Source organism: Notothenia rossii (assembly GCF_949606895.1).
Source record: "Notothenia rossii genome assembly, chromosome: 2".
NCBI classification, from domain to species: Eukaryota; Metazoa; Chordata; class Actinopteri; order Perciformes; family Nototheniidae; genus Notothenia; species Notothenia rossii.
This window is the reverse complement of record NC_136904.1, coordinates 72,141,752-72,154,543: the sequence shown is the minus strand read 5'-3', so window position 1 is coordinate 72,154,543 and position 12,792 is coordinate 72,141,752. Positions and strand designations below refer to the sequence as shown.

Genomic DNA, 12,792 nt, shown 5'->3' with positions numbered 1-12,792 from the left:
CCACCCACTTCTTCAAGCCTAGAACAAAATGCAAATGCATTAATTTGTATAATGCCACCATTTATAATCAATTTGTGTGTTCAAGATGAAGCAGGTCTGTTGGGTACATACAACACTTGTATACACTTGGAGTCCTGTTGTTCAGAAGGTGTAGGGTGTTAACTCAGAATTTGTTCTTTATATTGAGATTTAAGTCATTGCCCTACCCAATTAGGTTTTTTTTTGTGTATTGGTAAAAGCGTTTCCTTGACATTTAGGTTAGCTATCTTTTGATAAGCCCAATGTTGCCTCTCACAACACTTTATGAAGGCAAAATGCCAGAGAAATGCATACATTCTAATCCTGCATACACGTTTAATACAGCTTGTAGTTGCCCTTGGCTCCGATGCTAGTTAAAAGGTTGTATTTAATAACCATTTTTCTTTATGGTCATTTTATTTCTACAGTTAGAGGATGAACAATGCTGCATATTGAACTTTTCATAGTTTGTGAACCGGGTTCTGTTTCATAGCACATTATATCTGAGATCACTAAGCCTAGTGGCAATCATTAATAGCCAAAGGTTATGAATTCCTCTTATTTCCAAAGATAATGCACCTACCCACTGATAGGTTACACAATACTGAATAAACATTACCTGCACTGTCATTTATTGCTTCTGTGAAAACACAATTTTGTTTTATAGATTTTCTATTAATCTGTGACCGTCCAAAAAACATTGTAAACTCTCTATTCATCCATCCAGAACAATGGGAACTGGGCTTTTATCTGTGTACATAGCTTGCATAACAACACGTGAGAGGCATACCGAAGTGGAGGTAAATAGATACAACTCATCAGCTGTGTAGATTATTGGTCTTCTTGGAACCTTATGTCTTTGACAATAATTACAGGTATATTAGTGTTATATATTTTTTTTTAAAGGGAAATCATACATATTTCCAATACTTTGTTGTAGGTGTTATGCAATTTTTTTTCAGCACAGCAAAAATGTTTTATCTTTATGCGAGGACATATTTTTCGGGTCTGTATCCTTTTTAGGCTTTACTATCCTTTTATTTGACTGTACTGCATTCAATATATAAATGTATTTATGGAGTACCGTAGCTCCTGGTGTTGAAAGGCTGCGTTCACTGATCAGATGATGCATGATGTGTCAGGATGGGCCAACATGTGATTGGTCACATTGGTTGGGGACATTTGTCCATGAATTCCCTAAGGGCCTAACTAAGGGTCAGACCAGCTTCACAGAGCAACTGGAAATGCTGATGGAAATGTAATCGCCAACACATCATTACATAGTTAAGCTTGCGTCAGCTAATCCAGTCCCAAGCTAGTATTTTGCATGGGATTTTGTGCTTTGACAGTTTATATTTATAAAAAGTAATCGGGGCACATAATCAATAATTATGAATGTGTCATTTTAAAATGAAATCAAGCTTATGTTCTCTATACTGAATGGAAAGTCATGTGATGCAGATATGATGGAGAAGAGCTGTTTGCCTCCAGTTGAAAGATATTTAGAGGGATTCATGTTCATTTTAATGCAAAGTCAATAGCATCTGATGATCAGTCCACACTATATTTTACTAAGAGTTGTTGTTTCACAATGATGTGTTCATTTTTTGTTAGAAAAAGTATTAATTTCAGCCAAGGTAGACCGCTTATGCTATAAAACGCTACAATAATTCCTGTGATGCTTCGGTGGTTTGATTCCCTTTTGCTGTGATACAGAAACCTGTTACATCAAAGTTTAGAGACTCACTCGAGAGTTCCCTGAATTATTCAAGGTAACTGCATCAAGCAAGACGTGTTTTTTTTTATTCGACCAGCTTAGCATTAAATCAACCAATTTTGGTGAGAAGCTGGGCCTGTCCTGTTTTATCTTTCAACCCTAGTCATTGTTTAATTCACAACATTTATTTTGGCTTTGAAAAAATAACCACCCGACAACTTGGATCCCTTACACGTCTGTGGCCTTCCTATTCCCTAGCGTGGAGAATAAGTTGTCACCCACCACTGTGGTGCTGATGCAGGACCAACATCACACTGTTTGTCAGAGCCACAATGACTCTGCTGTTGTCTGGACTCTGTGGGTCACACGCTCACCCTGAGGCCTTCTGCTTTTTGAAGACTTGCAAAGTGATCTTGTACTAAATTAGGCATAACAGTTTATTTATATGCAGCCTTTGTGTGCGTGTAAGTGGGTGCAGAGGGTCTTGTGATGCCTGTAGGGCTTTACATTACACATTCTTATAATTTTGAACAACAAGTTAAGCATATATTAGGTCATAGGTCATCCATTTCCAGGGCCAAGATTTGTTTTGTATTTGTCGCAAGGCCTCTGAGAGCCTGAAATGCTCAGACAATCGGCTACATTGGAGGCCAAGACATATGTGTCTCAATTTGCATACTCTGGCTACTACCCATGTTATGCAATGAATACTTAAAGTGTGTACATTTTGACTGTCGTCTCAAATTGGACACAGTTGATGTGCTCTCAGTGGAACTGATGTCTGCTAAATGCTAGCTAGTTAGCTAGCATAGCAGCATTATCGTTTGCGGTGGCAAATCATTACATAATGCTCAATTAGCCCTACAAAATCGAGTTTGGCTTCTTTTTACACAAATGGTGTATTTATATATTAAATATAGAAAAGCCACATGTTTAACTTTGGCTAAGATAACATTGTGGCGATCTTGGAGTGTTAAAGTGTCCAGTGTTCCCTACTCAACTTTTTGACTGTTATAAGTCAAGAAGTAAGGAAATTGAGACACAACATTGGAGAGCAGGATGAAGAGAGGAAGTCCCCTGAACTGACACATCTTGCGTTTTCTGGGTTATATAAATACATCTTGCTTCTCCGTTTCCATCATCCTGTCTGTGGCTGTGCGAATGTGGCTGTGTTTATTTTTTTATCAAGTGTGTTTCTCTATATCTTCTAGCCAGAGGCACAAGGCCTTTATTTATTATAGTATGAAACCTCATGACTTAGTAAAACTGGCTAACTCTTTTAGCCCTTTTAACACACATTAATTGGGAGTCATTTGAATATATTTTCCTCTTTTTTATATGCTGCGTGCTGGTTCCTATTCCCTCTGAAAGTGACTCAGAAGTGTCTTTGTTTGAGTTTTTGTTTGAGGATGTTTTGCTAACTCACTCAGCGTGCTTATTTCCTGCGTTCTCCACAGTTCAGAAAACAACTTGAATGTGTGTTTTCCCCTGCAGTGGAACACTACATTGATGTGCAGTAAAGTAAATTAAAGCCCTGGATCCCCCTCAAAGTTTGATGTAAGGGTGGGGGAGTATCAATGAGCAAATTAAGTAGAGGTCTCAGGCAACCCAGAGCATGCGTTGAATAAATTAAAGATCTGTGGCAGCAGCACTTCACTCTGAGCTTTTAATTTGGACAGTTGGAGTTATTCGTTATTGCACCTTGTAAGTGGCACATAGAGTGCTCTTTTGACTGTGATCTTGTGTCATGTTTGCAAGTTTCTTGCCCCGCATTCTGATCTTTTTCCTTACCACACGTTTCTAAGTTGCTCATGGTTGTAACCAGATGGGCCACATCTGTCCAAAACCAAGTTCTTCTGTCAGCATGTGTGTGTGTGTGTCCGCTCCCGGCGCACCCTCAGTAGATTCTCCAACACACCTCTGAATACACGCCAGTGTACTGAAACTCTTGCACCTGGTCGTGAAGCATCAGGAAAGCATTGCTTCCTTGGCTGCTCCGTCAGCGCCAGGCGGATTTCCTGGGGCCTCTGGAGTAGCCTGATCACACTGAGATCACAGGCCCCCCCATCATGCACACAAACACATTAAAGAAACATTAGCTGGATTTAGCTTCAAAGTACCGAACACAGCTTATCCGTCTTAGGGCTGGAAAATGATCAAAGTTGTACTTTTATTTTAACGTGAATTATGCCAACTCAGATCCCTGGGGGTGTACTTTTGTAAGATTTCAAAAGAGCTTTGTTTTGTCAATCCAATTGTTCTAACTTTGCCAGTCAATTTGTTCCTTAAGATATCATATATCAGTCCATGCACTCAAAATGACCCAATATGGCCTATGTTGATTACATAGATAGATATTATGTTACATGGGTCAATTTTGTTCTTGATTTTGAAGATCCTGACCATAATTTGTTTTTCTTTTGTTCTTTGCTATTCGTTTTACACTAAGCATATCTCCGTTTTGTGGAGAAATAAGTTCACATTTTTGTTTTAATAATTGACTCTTACAACAATCTATTCTTAGGTTCCCCAGGGATCCCATAGTCCTCCTATAGTACTACATAAGTGTCAATTGAGTGTTAGAACATGTGTATAATAATGTTTAGTGTCAGGCGATGTTGATAACATAATATATATTTTTTTAAGAATAAATAGGTTTTGACATTTAAGATTTTGCTTTGATTGTTGATTCTTACAGCAGTCTATCTTTGGTGTCCCCAGGGATTTCAAAGTCCTGCTTTATAAATAAAAAAAGATTATGCAAATCTGCTGTATGCCACTGTGACGCATGGAAGAAGTCCTGTCATATCCCACTAGCTGGGTGGGCTGTGCTCCAGCCCATATATTACAGCTTCATTAGCATCTCCAAATCACAACTTTAAAGTGTGCCGATCGTGCCCTCGCAGTACTCCACCCTTTTTAAGATTCGCGTCACACACCGCATGCCCATCATCTCCTCCTGTGTCCCAGTTACCAGAGGCCAGCAGTAAAAAAAGAACTGACTAGACTATTTTCTACTGCTTACCTCATGCCAGTGTGGCTTTGTGTTCACCGCTGCCACGTGCACGGCCAAATTACAGCCTGCAGGCAGATGTGCAGGGGAGGTGCCAAGCTGCACTTACGGTCCAAGACCTAACCCTCCACACACTGATCAGGGAGGCCTCTGAGGGATTTCAGTGCCCCACTCACTGCTTCCTCTGCCTTTGATGGCGACCTTGGTGCTTCATCATCATTTTGACTTCCATGTTTGTGAAGTGGCATGGCCAGTTGCTGTTCGTACTGCTTTCATGGGCTTAATGATAGCCACAGGGACGGTCATTAATTCTAATTCTGCCTCGTTTGTCAAGCTCATGTACGAGTGAATGAAAATACAGAATAGTTTTTTGCAAAAGATCAGATGTGGCTGGGATTTCTTCTTCTTCATCTGCACAGTTTTGGGTGTGGCCCCTTGCTACTGCCCACTTCTATTCATATTGTGATTACAGCCATTCATATTCATTTGACTGGCTCTGTATATGTGTTTGTGTCTGGTAAAGGACCTCCCACTCATATTTTACACCCATTACCTTCTTCTGGTACACTCCCCTCCCACTGGCCTCCTCTGGGGGTGAGGTAATTGTGTGATGGTTTGCTCATTGTCAGGATCAGGTCAGGCACTGGGAGTGTTTTCACAAAGCAGACATCTGCTGCGCTGTGCTGCACTTTTCAACAGTGACGTAATGTCCTGTGGCGAGACTCATCCATATGAACGTAGTGTACAGGACAGGGTAGGGGCTGGGCTGTGATCAGAAATTGTGGGGGTGGGGAATTCTGAGGGAGAGGCTTGTGCTAAACGGAAACAAAACGAATATTTGATGCAACTGAGAGCAACTCAAGTCTACATTTAACATTCCTTGTTACTGTTGAAAAAAGGTTGGTTTTTTTCAACCTTTTTTTTCAAAAGAAATTCAACAGTTCAATATTACTTTTATTATTTTTCACCAGAACACATTGGGTGTTTCAATGAGCCACAATAAGCATGGCAATTTAAGTTTAATCTATTTAATACATATTTGCAACCAAGACAAAGACTTAATCATAACTCTTCGTCCCATGACCTTACTTGTCATGTGATGATGGTTTTAAAACCTTTTTTTTTTTTTAAAGCATGTATTAAAAAGTAGGATAGCGGCTGATGTGTTTGGGGGGATTTGGGATATCGGGTTTCCTTTGTGATGGGACTGGGAGTCAATCTTACTCTTGATCAGGTGACTGGCACAGACAAAAGAGGTCAACAGGTCAGGACGGGTATTATAATATCAAAACACCAGTTTTCTTCTGACTAAAGGTGAATTACTTATGATTTTGCATACCCTCATATTTTTGAGGGTCTATTGGTGCAGTTCCTAATGGGGGCTGACGAGGGAGGGAAACGGTTACATGGGCTCTGCTCCAGAACAATGTGTGATGGTGCAGAACCCTAAGCCCATTAGTCAGCCTCAGCTTTAACTCTGTATTGTGGCCTGGAATGCATTCATCTGGCTGTCCATCTCTGGCCCCTCTCTGCCATGACTTCTTATTTACAATCAGCTACTTTTCAAATTGGAGGTCAGTGTTAGTTCAGGGTGTGATTATATGCTCCAAAGTTCTGACCCTAACCACACTCACTGCACTAATACGTACCCCAAATTAGATTTTTCTTTAGACATTAGCTTATTTTTCCATGCCCTAGTGTATTTGTGGAAGCTTGATGAGCACATTGCATTTGAATTCTGCAGCATCACTCTACAGTATGAACAACTCCCTTAGAAATAATTTTAAACCCTGTATAACCAGTTAGCCTGCTGGTTGGTCCCATGCTACATGTTGATATGCTGTGTGCTTAAATCAGACCAAAGCCCTGCATACATGTCAATCTCAGCAAACCATGCTCCGATTTCCCTTACAATTTCACACCCAGGTATTTAGTGCTGTACAAAAACCCATGCTAGCGTCTGTCAATGTCAGACATTCCTTCCTGCCTTTGTGTTTAGCACTTTTTAGAGTATATGGATATGTGATTAATGCCATTACTCAGATCTGGGACTCTTGGTGAGTGCCCCTTCCCTCCAGGCGAGGAATTAGACCAAATTAGACACGGGGGAGAGACTATTTCGAAGCATTCCTCCAAAATTACCGCAAGTTATATTTACCCTCAACTCAATGTGCAACGTAAGACTTAAGATGTTAATCTTAGCCTGATAGTTAAAAAGGTGGAAGATTAAGCCCTTTACGGTTATAAAGCCAGGAGCATTGACTTTTACTAAGACGTAAAACTCCTGTATAGATGGTAGGGATTTATCATCTGGCTCGAGGCCTCTTTAGCAGGGCAGATGATGGCTTTATCAGCTTGTAACCATAGAACATTATAAGAAGTGGACATGGTCAACGAAACTTCACCCATTGGTTGGTAGACTAATATTTCAGAGACTTTGATTTGGGGATTTTAAACTTTCATTTAGTCTTTTCTACTCTAAAAGTGAACTCGATCAACTAAAACAAAGCTCTTGCTTTGTTGAAGAGGAGTGTAAACTAGCGGTTGAGACGATTCTATGAATGAAAGGCACATTTACAATAGTATTTCACTGTTTTTGTAGCGGCTTGTTTGTAGCCTTTATTTAACCAGGTGAAAGCCCCTTGAGATCAAAAGATCTATTTTTCAAGGGTGACCTGCAGGACATTAGTTACACATGTAACATAAAAACAACAGAACAACAATAAGGATGACATACAACATAATGTACAGGGTACAGTTTACAAACTCTATTTACAGTGACAGGTACCATGAGTATCAAGCAGCATGTCACCCAGACGAGTTTTAAAATGATGCAGGGGAACCAAAGTGCTCAGTTTTAAACATGTTTGCAGACTGTTCTAAGTTAGTGGAGCTGCACAACTAAAAGCTTTCTTCCCTAAGACAGTCCTATCACTTGGCACATTTAATAAAACAACATCATGAGATCTCAGGCAATAAGTACTTTCAATTTGTCGAGAGATCAGGGAGCAGATATAAAAAGGTAGTTTACCCAAAATGGCTTTGTAAATGAACATGTACCAATGACTGAGCCTCTGTACAGTTAGTGAAGGCAGATCTGCCCTGGCATACAGGGTACAGTGATGAGTAATTGCTTTACAGTTAGTAACACATTTCAGAGCACTGTGATAGGCGGCATCTAACTTTTCCAGGCAATGGGCAGGTGCATTCATATAGATCAAATCACCATAGTCCATCACAGGTAAAAAGGTCACAGAGACTAGCCTTTTCCTGGCTTCAAATGAGAAACAGGACTTGTTTCTGAAAAAGAAACCTAGTCTAACCCTCAGCTTTTTAAGCAGATTAATGACCTGAAGTTTAAAAGTAAGACAATCATCAAGCCAGATACCGAGGTATTTATAACAGGTAACCACTTTGAGTACTTGTCCTTGCATAATAACAATATCCAAAGCAGTGTCTGTAGTCTTTTTAGCTTTAGAAAAGAGCATTACCTTGGTTTTTTATCAACATTTAAAAGAAGTTTAGGCTCAGCGAGCTGAGTCTGAATAATGTTAAAAACAGCCTGTAATTTAACAACAGCCTCCTTAATGGAGGGACCTGCACAGTACATCACGGAAATCATCCGCATAAAAATGTAAAGTAGCTTCATCCACATTTTCACCTAAACTGTTGATAGAATAAAAGTGGACCTAAAACCGAACCTTGAGGAACACCATTAGCAATGTTCAACCACTCAGAAGACAGCCCATCAAAGTGAACACATCACCTTTCAGAGAGGTAGTTCACAAACCACCCCACTGCATGGCTGGATATGCCAATACTGAGTAGCCTCTGATTCACAATCCTGAAGACTTAACCTGTGCAAATGAGACAAATGGATACTGGTTATTCTCAAAGCAATGGCTATCTGCGCTGTCAAGCGTATATAGCTCGGTGCGCTTGTGCTATTTGCACATATTTAAATTAAGTGATTATTGTACATTTGTATTAAAATAGCGTTTGAAGCGCATTTGTCTTTGCTACAAGGATAATGCACAATTCATGGAGCTATTAGACACCGCACTCCATTCTTTTAGAATTTGCCCCTCCAGACTTATTTTTGGAACGTCAAAGTGACCAACAAACACCCCTCTGATGTTCTGTCCAGTTACATTCCCCTTGTCCACTGATGGGCCACCAGTGCAGACAGACTCAAAGCAGTTCTCCTTTACACTGTCAGTAATCATCATGAAGGTCTTAAATGATACATTCTTCAAACTCAACTTCACCTTGTCTCAAACTAATAATTTCTCAAAAAGCACAAGGCACAATCCCACTTATTACCAGACGTGGCTTTGGAAAAAGTTCCAAAGAAATGAATGCCAAAGTACAGGGGGGAACAGGGGGACGAAGAAAGCTAATTTGCAGTCTTGTGTCTTGCTGGAGGAGAAAGTTGGAACTCACTACTTGCAGCACTGTACATGACTGTTCGCCTGCCAAGTGGGAGCCGTAAAAAAGCAATTGCCTCGGCCTCACCCTTTAGTGTTCCTTCTTTGTGGGTGTATCACATTGAAATCAAACACTATTGTCCCATACTAGATAAATAATGTTGTCATTGTGATATGGCCCTCATACCATCCACACCCTTCTCTCAAACCATCATCAGGGATAGTCAGAATAGAGAGAACAAATAGTATATTGTTTGGCAATTCAGTGGGGGGGGGGGGGGCAACTACAATAATCATGCCCACTTTCCCATTGTGTCACTGTCCTGGAATGTTTGACAATAGGTTTCACTTTATAAAAGGTGCTCTACTTTTATCATTCAGTAATCCAACAAGGGTTTGTTTCACTCTGACTAACTGCATAATTCAAACACCTGCCAGAGTTTTGTTTTTTTATCAGATTTGTTTTTTATAGTATTGGGAACAGTTCCAGAAGTCATTACGTGAAAGTTAAAACAATTTATATAAGACAGTTTATATAAGGGGGGGGGGGAAAGCATGCAACTGTTTTGGTTCAGGAGCTTTAGTTGAGAAGATAGGTTTAGTAAAAAAAAAAGAACTGGTCAATATTCCAACTTTAAAATGCCAAAATCTCAAATGGGAACCAGCCGGGGGAGCTAAATAAAGCCATGTCCTCACAGTCTTGTGGCTGTTCTACAGATGCGACATCATTTCCAATAAATCCACATGCTATTGATTAGGATAGACGCCATGCGGCCTGGAACAGGAGTGGATCATTCCCTCTGAACTTCCTTTACCCCATTGTGTCTATACCCCCCCCTAAAAGTATCCAGGAAAATACTTGGAAAATAAGATTGTAATCTAAAAGCTTATGATGTTGTACCTTTTTGTCTTCCAGCTATGCTTTGGCAGATGAGGCCTATCGCTCACTGAGGGACCAGGACAAGGACCAGTGCATCCTCATTACAGGGGAGAGTGGGGCTGGGAAAACTGGTATGTGGCTAAATAGTAACTCCTTTTATCATAACGTCTGAAAATTCAAAGTCATAATATGTAATGTTTTTGTCTAAACTCACTTTTGTTGAGTTTACTTGCATGTCCGAAATGTTTCCTAACCATTTTCTAACCTAGAAATATCCATAATTTTAATCAAGGTTATTTTGTAGAGTAAGTGTAATCAATTAACCTTGTCGACCTCATAGAGAAGCATCCTCTTTGCTCTTGTTTTCAGCCAAAACGGCCTTTAACATCATTTGATCTTACGTTATCAGAGAAAACTGAGATCATTGTAGAAAGACAGATTTGAAATGGCATCATTTTTGTGTTTTTACTGGTTCTAAACATCGGGATGTTTGCTTTGGAAAAGAGAGACAGCGGTAAATATTTTAGATACCGGGTCAAAACGTCATGAATGTCTGGTTCTTAAGTCATCAGACAAACAAACTGAGCAAAACATCAGTGGATCGCAGACCCTCCTAAGTCGGTCGAGCAGCAACGGAGAATACTGATTTTATTTTTACGTTTTATTAAGTGTTTGTTCCTGCTTATAATTTGGCACTGCTGAACAATGGACAATGAAGGACTCCTAAACAGGAGACGCAGACTGAAATAATCAAACGCTAAATCCCTGATGACATCAAACCTTCATATGCTTTAAGTATTTAAAAATTGCGTATTATGTGTATAATACTCGATATCAGACAAGGCACACTGCCAGCGAGCACCACTGTTCTTCTATACAACGATATAGCCATTCCTACTTGGGATCTTTCCCTACCTGAAGGCTGGCTTTTGATATAGGTGATGCATCTGCTGCCAGAATTTACATGAAAGCTCTTCTTTATGAAAATGTAAGGTGGAAAAATGTGTACCTTTTTTTTTTTTCTTTTTTTATCCTTGCTGATAAATCACAGTAGAGTTTAAATGTACCATCAGGCTTTCTTGTATTTTCAGCTCTTTTTGTGTGCAGTGCTTTGTTTTAAGTGTAGTCAAAAATTCTTTGTAAAGGCCGCTGTAAGATAAGGGTTGTTATGTATAAAGCCACACTGCTCGTTTTGATAAGATCTACCTTTTTGATTTCCATGTTTTTGAGAACCTCATGTAGAGACGTGACTGTAACTCTGTGATGACCTGTATTATAGAGCGGGTGGAAAATTATAGACGTAGACAAATCAAAGTAGAACAGGAGCATACAGTTAAAATACATAAAAGCTCATGTTGCAAAGTGTGTAGGACTACAGGCACTAAATGGAGCCTGCTGATGCTAAAGGCAGCTGCTTTCACGTCACATTTGATAATAATGTGGCCATGTTCTGAGGCAGTTTCACATACCTTACAGAAACCCAAGAGGAATGGAATTTCCTGGTCTCTGTTAACAGTGTAGTGTCACAGGTAAAAAGCCATTTTCAGTTGGCAGAGCACAAACCGAAGGAAAGCGACAGTAATCCACTCATAAAATACCTTCCTGTACAGTTAAATCACAGACACGCATTCATACTTAATATTCTGACCCTTGCCCTCAGGTTGCTTGACTGAATCCAGAGTATATGCTAATTATTTTCGTAGCCTTCCTAACCATTCGATGAACGTGTGTTTTGTCCTCTCCAAAACCATTTACAGTAGTGTAAGAACTGAAGGCCTCGACTTTATGATGCTGGAAAAATCACTGTCAGCATGAAACTCACACACTGGATATGCATGTGTGCAACAGATTTAAGTGTGGGAGTGATTTGTAATAATGTCCATTTGGTTGCAATTAAAACTGGCCATGTGGCTTTAATTAGAGGGTGAGCAAAATTGCCATAAATATGATATGAACATTAACTACCACCGTGGGAATATGTGGGAATTTTGATTAAAGTCCTTATGGGGGTAGATTTGTTTCAATATTTAGAAAGAAAATCTTAAAATACATAAACAATTTAGAAAATCTGTGAAAACTTACATTAACAACGCTCGTTCAGGCATTTGTTAATCCAGATTGTATTTGTGGATCGAAAATGCGTTTGTAGATCACAAACTTGTTGGTTTTCACAGATTTTCTTGTTATTTGTGTAATGTGTTTGCGTATTTGCAGATTTACTTTTATATTTGTTACAAATAATTATTTTGCATTTTTGGAAGGTGTTTTACATTTACAGATTACACATTAGCTCCCGAAATATCTATCTGTTGAAACAAATAATATTAAGACAGATCTACCTCCATAAGTCCTGATCATCATACTGCAAAAAGTTCAAACTTGTGATTGTCACAGTTTCCTCTCAATTAGACATAAAGGAACCAAAACCAAGAAGGTCCCCAGTGTTGATTCATAAATAAACCATTCCATTAAAGTTATGTCTCTTCGTTTATGCATGGGTGTCACCACCCTACTTTAATTTGAATCCATCACATACTGCACTGATGTCATATCCATTTCCCGTATTGATAATACGACGCACTGTTTTCATGCTGCTGATGCCCGTGAACTATTTGCACATTGATCTCTGGCTGTGGCTCAGATTTTACCGACCCTAATTTTCCTTGTGGCACTTTGGCAGCAAACATCTCAGAGAGACACACGACCGTTTTAACAAGAAAACACTGTCAACACTGTC

General features: G+C 39.5%; 1 protein-coding gene across 6 annotated transcripts in view; it reads left to right on the top strand.

The window, feature by feature from the left end:
* myo1b (myosin IB) overlaps positions 1 to 12,792 on the top strand; it is a 75,206-nt gene that overhangs the window by 24,787 nt on the left and 37,627 nt on the right. For all 6 annotated transcript variants that reach the window (XM_079663939.1, XM_079663943.1, XM_079663941.1 and 3 more), the window contains exon 4: positions 10,092 to 10,186. In XM_079663939.1, the coding sequence (XP_079520065.1) occupies positions 10,092 to 10,186 (95 nt within the window). The remainder of the gene's footprint in view (positions 1 to 10,091; positions 10,187 to 12,792) is intronic.